The sequence below is a fragment of the Sapajus apella genome, unplaced genomic scaffold (genome assembly GCF_009761245.1).
Source record: "Sapajus apella isolate SASKATOON/1434 unplaced genomic scaffold, GSC_monkey_1.0 scaffold62, whole genome shotgun sequence".
NCBI classification, from domain to species: Eukaryota; Metazoa; Chordata; class Mammalia; order Primates; family Cebidae; genus Sapajus; species Sapajus apella.
Genome location: NW_022437002.1, coordinates 797,213 through 801,963, shown reverse-complemented (window position 1 = coordinate 801,963; position 4,751 = coordinate 797,213). Strand labels below are relative to the sequence as shown.

Sequence of the window (4,751 nt, the reverse complement as noted above, 5' to 3'; positions counted from 1 at the left end):
GGGTGGATCACGAGGTCAAGAGATCGAGACTATCCTGGTCAACATGTGAAACCCCGTCTCTACTAAAAATACAAAACATCAGCTGGGCATGGTGGCGCGTGCCTGTAATCCCAGCTACTCAGGAGGCTGAGGCAGGAGAATTGCCTGAACCCAGGAGGCGGAGGTTGCGGTGAGCCGAGATCGCGCCATTGCACTCCAGCCTGGGTAACAACAGTGAAACTCCGTCTCAAAAAAAAAAAAAAGAATACATTCTCATGTATGAATAATGTCACTACACTCTAACCTGGGCAATACAGTGAGATTCTGTCTCAAAAACGAAACAAACGAAAAGAAGGACTCGGCCGGGCACAGTGGCTCACACCTGTAATTGCAGCACTTTGGGAAGCCGAGGTGGGGCCAATCACGAGGTCAGAAGTTTAAGTCCAGCCTAGCACACATGGTGAAACCCCATATCCACTAAAAATACGAAAAAAAAAAAAAATAGCCAGGCATGGTGGTGGGCGCCTGTAATCCCAGTTACTCGGGTGATGTAGGAGAATTGCTTAAACCCGGGAAGGCAGAGGTTGCAGTGAGCCAAGATCACGCCATTGCATTCCAGCCTGGGCAATAAGAGCGGGACTCTGTCTTAAAAAAAAAAAAAAAAGGCCGGGCGCGGTGGCTCAAGCCTGTAATCCCAGCACTTTGGGAGGCCGAGGCGGGTGGATCACGAGGTCAAGAGATCGAGACCATCCTGGTCAACACGGGGAAACCCCGTCTCTACTAAAAATACAAAAAATTAGCTGGGCATGGTGGTGCGTGCCTGTAATCCCAGCTACTCAGGAGGCTGAGGCAGGAGAATTGCCTGAACCCAGGAGGCGGAGGTTGCGGTGAGCCGAGATCACGCCATTGCACTCCAGCCTGGGTAACATGAGTGAAACTCCGTCTCAAAAAAAAAAAAAAAAAAAAAAATAGGACTCCTTTTTAAATTTTATCTTTTTCCAACACCTTCATAATACATTGTATTGTAGTAGGTGCTAGACTCAACTTGATAATTTGCCCTGCCCTCCATAAGGGTTCAGAGAATTTATGGCATGAACACTTTTGTCGTTGCCTTAGCTGATGTTCTCTGACTCTAGCTACACTGTCTTTTGGTAAACACATAAGGAAGCCCTGTAAATAGTATAGATAAGTAAGATCAGTCAACCTGGACAACAAAGCAAGACCCCTATCTCTACAAAAAACAGAAAAATCGTCTCGGCGTGGTGGCTCACGCCTGTAATCCTAACACTTTGGGAGGCCGAGGTGGGTGGGATCACCTGACGTAAGGAGTTCAAGACCAGCCTGGCCATCATGGGGAAACCCCATCTTAAAAAAAAAAAAAAAAAAAGAAAGAAAGAAAAATCAGTCAGGCGCAGTGGCATGTGCCTATATTCCCAGCTATTCTGGAGGCTAAAACAGGAGGATCTTTTGAGCCCAGTAATTAGAGGTTGCAGTAAGGTATGACTGCATCACTACCACTGTATTCCAGCCTGGGTGACAGAGTAAGACTCTGTCTGAACAAAAATAATAATAATAAAATAAGATGAGGGAGTCATGTAACTTACCCTCAAGGAGCTCAAGGTGAAGAGAAGCAGATACAAGGAAACAAGTAACTGCTGTAATAAGTATTAAAATGACAAATACAGCACATAATACAGTATGAAACATAATACAGATGAAAACTGAGCCAGCTCTGATTGACGTTAAATATTCCACTGTACTAAGCAACCATAAAGTTTTATTTTCCCCACCCTTGAAACTTCCCAAAATATTTCAGAATATCTAAATCTCTGGCCACTTACCCTTGTTGCACAGGCTGTAACTGCAAGATCACTTGAGTTTTAGTGTCTTCAGGGTTCTCCCCTTCATTTCCTTCAGTGGGTACTACAACCACATCCCCCACTGGGACACTCACTTCTGCATTAGCCATTTTTCACATGAAGTCAGATAGCTGGGGCTGCTGTCAGGAACAAGAAGCACCAGTAACTTAATCTGGTTTGAAAAGATGTCAACCATATGAAAGGAATGCCAAAATACTGACTAGCAATTTTAAGAGCAATCGAAAGATTATGGGCCTCTGAAAAGGATGGGAAGTGTGAGAAGGGGCTAACACAGGTTCTAATGCTTCTAGAAATGCCTCAATAGTCACTTGCCAGTATAGGTTTTCTTAGTACGTGTGATTCATCCTGTGGTGTTCTGCAGCAAGCTCTACCAGCTCCTGAAAACCAATTGTGCATACATATCTGTTTTCAACTCTGAGTTTAGTGATACTTAGTTGACAGCTTAAAATCAGGGATGCTGGGCGTAAACAGACCAGAAATTGACAAACACTACAAATCAGAGTATTCTGTTTTTCTGGAGAGCTGTTTTGAAGCACACTACCAGTTCCACACCAAACAGTTAGCTCTTGAAAATTACGAGTCACATCTACTTTCTGTGCAACCAGCCATTTCACCTCAAGTTCTCTATCCTTTTAAATACTTAGCAAGTATCTGTGGAGGGAGTAACTGAACTGAGCTGCATGGGAAGAGGAAGATGACTTATATCCCGTAGTTGTTTAATAAATGCTGAATTCATTTGTCTGACACCTAGGACCTTTTTTTTTTTTTTGAGACAGGGTCTCACTCTGTCGCCCAGATTGGAGTACCTCTCTTCTAATGTTTACATACTATGCCCTGTATTGTAGTTAATTGAACAGATATTTATCTCCCTAATTGCACTGCACTTTCCTTGAGGACAGGTGCTGCAACTTGCCAAAAAGTCTTTGTGTCCAGACTGGGCAACATAGTAAGACCTCATTTCTAAAAAAAAAAAAAAAAAAAATTTAACTGGGTATGGTGGCACACACCTATAGTCCCAGCTACTCAGGAAGCTGAGGAGGAAGGACTGTTTGGGGGGGGGAGATCAAGGGTGGAGACTTTTTCTCCAAAAAAAAAAAAAAAAAAAAAAAACTTTGTCCCTCTTACAGCCTTGCTCATCTTAAGCAATGATATATGCTGGTTCAATCAATTTTTGCTTGTATATGACCTATAGTTAAAATTCCTCATATCTGAATTTTATTTCTGCCCTTTATGATTCTCACATTCAAACTTTTTTTCCTGAATTCTATATTCTCTATATCCAACAGCCTCTACTATGTCTTGTAGGCACATTAAACTAAACTCGTTTCCTCTCAAATCTGTTTCTACATTTCCTGTCTCAGTAAATGGTGCTACACTCTACACATTTTTGCAAGCCAGAAACTAACAAGGCTTTTTTTTTTTTTTTAAGACTGAGTTTTGCTCTATTGCCCAGGCTGGAAGTGCAGTGGTATGATCTTGGCTCACTGTACCTTCTACCTCTCGGATTCAAGTGATTCTCCTGCCTCAGCCTCCTGAGTAGCTGGGATTGCAAGTGCCCGCCACCATACATGGCCAGTTTCTGTTTTTGTTTGTTGAGATGGAGTCTCGCTCTGTCGCCCAGGCTGGAGTACAGTGGCATGCAATCTCGACTCACTGAGAACCTCTGCCTCTCGGGTTCAAGCTATTCTCCTGCCTCAGCCTCCCAAGTACCTGGAACTAAAGGCGTGTGCCACCACACCTGGCTAATGTTTGTATTTTTAGTAGAGACGGGGTTTAATCATGTTGGTCAGGCTGGTCTCGATCTCCTGACCTCGTGATCCACCCACCCCAGCCTCCCAAAGTGCTGGGATTACAGGTGTGAGCCATCGCACTCAGCCAATTTTTGTTTTTTTTTTTTTGTAGAGACAGGGTTTCACCATGTTAGCCAGGATGGTCTCCATCTCCTGACATCGTGATTCACCCACCTTGGTCTCCCAAAGTGCTGGGATTACAGGCGTGACCCACCACGCCTAGCCAATTTTATTTTTTAGAGACAGGGTCTCACTGTGCTGCCCAGGCTGGCCTCAAACTCCTGGGCTCAAGTGATAGCTTGCCTCAGCCTCCTGAGTAGGTAGGACTACAGAAGCATGTCATCATGCTTGTCTCTAAAGTAATTTTTGACTCCTCTCATCTCTTTCTAAATCCAAATCAACCACCAAATTCTATCCTTTCTACTACGTATATATCTCTTTTAATCATCCTCCTATTCTCTATCTGTGCTACTGCCACCATATTGTGAGCCACCACACACTGTTACCTGGATTTTTGCAGCTGCTTATCACTATCCTAATCTGTGGTTTTGCTCTCTTCCAGTTCATTCTCAAAAGAACAGCCAAAGTGATCATACTAAAAGCCAAGGCCATTTTCCCACTCAAAAAATCCTTCAGTGAGCCAGGCTTGGTGGTTACACTTGTAATCCCAGCATTTTGAGAGGGCTAGATGGGAAGATCACTTGAGGCCAGGAGTTCAAGACCAACCTGGCCAATATAGCGAGATCCTATCTCTAAAAATATTTAAAAGTTGGCACAGTGCAGTGGCATGGACCTGTAATCCCTGCTACTCACAAAGCTGAGGTGGGAGGATTGCTCAAGCCCAGGAATTCAAGGCTGCAGTAAATGATGATCACACCACTGCCCTCCAACCTGGGCAACGGGGCAAGACCCTAGGTTCCCCCCAAAAAAATCCTTTAGTGGATTCCTGTTGCTGTTAGATATGGTTATAATGTGCGAATACCCTGTCTTACGAAATCCTCCAAATATGTTCCCTGCCCACCCTGCTATCCTTATTTCTCATAATTCTCATATTGTGAGCTCCTGTCACTGAATTTTTTTTTTTTTTTTTTTTTTTTTTTTT

The 4,751-nt window shown here is 43.7% G+C and overlaps 1 protein-coding gene across 7 annotated transcripts in view; it reads right to left on the bottom strand.

Annotated features, from left to right (window-relative positions):
- GMEB1 (glucocorticoid modulatory element binding protein 1) overlaps positions 1-4,751 on the bottom strand; it is a 51,001-nt gene that overhangs the window by 35,955 nt on the left and 10,295 nt on the right. For 4 of the 7 annotated variants that reach the window (XM_032246604.1, XM_032246606.1, XM_032246600.1 and 1 more), the window contains exon 2: positions 1,821-1,978. In XM_032246604.1, coding sequence (XP_032102495.1) covers positions 1,821-1,948 — 128 coding nt within the window. In that variant the 5' untranslated portion in view covers positions 1,949-1,978. Of the gene's footprint in view, positions 1-1,820; positions 2,819-4,751 lie in introns of those variants that run through there. The other 3 variants (XM_032246603.1, XM_032246605.1, XM_032246601.1) reach the window with 2 other exon arrangements.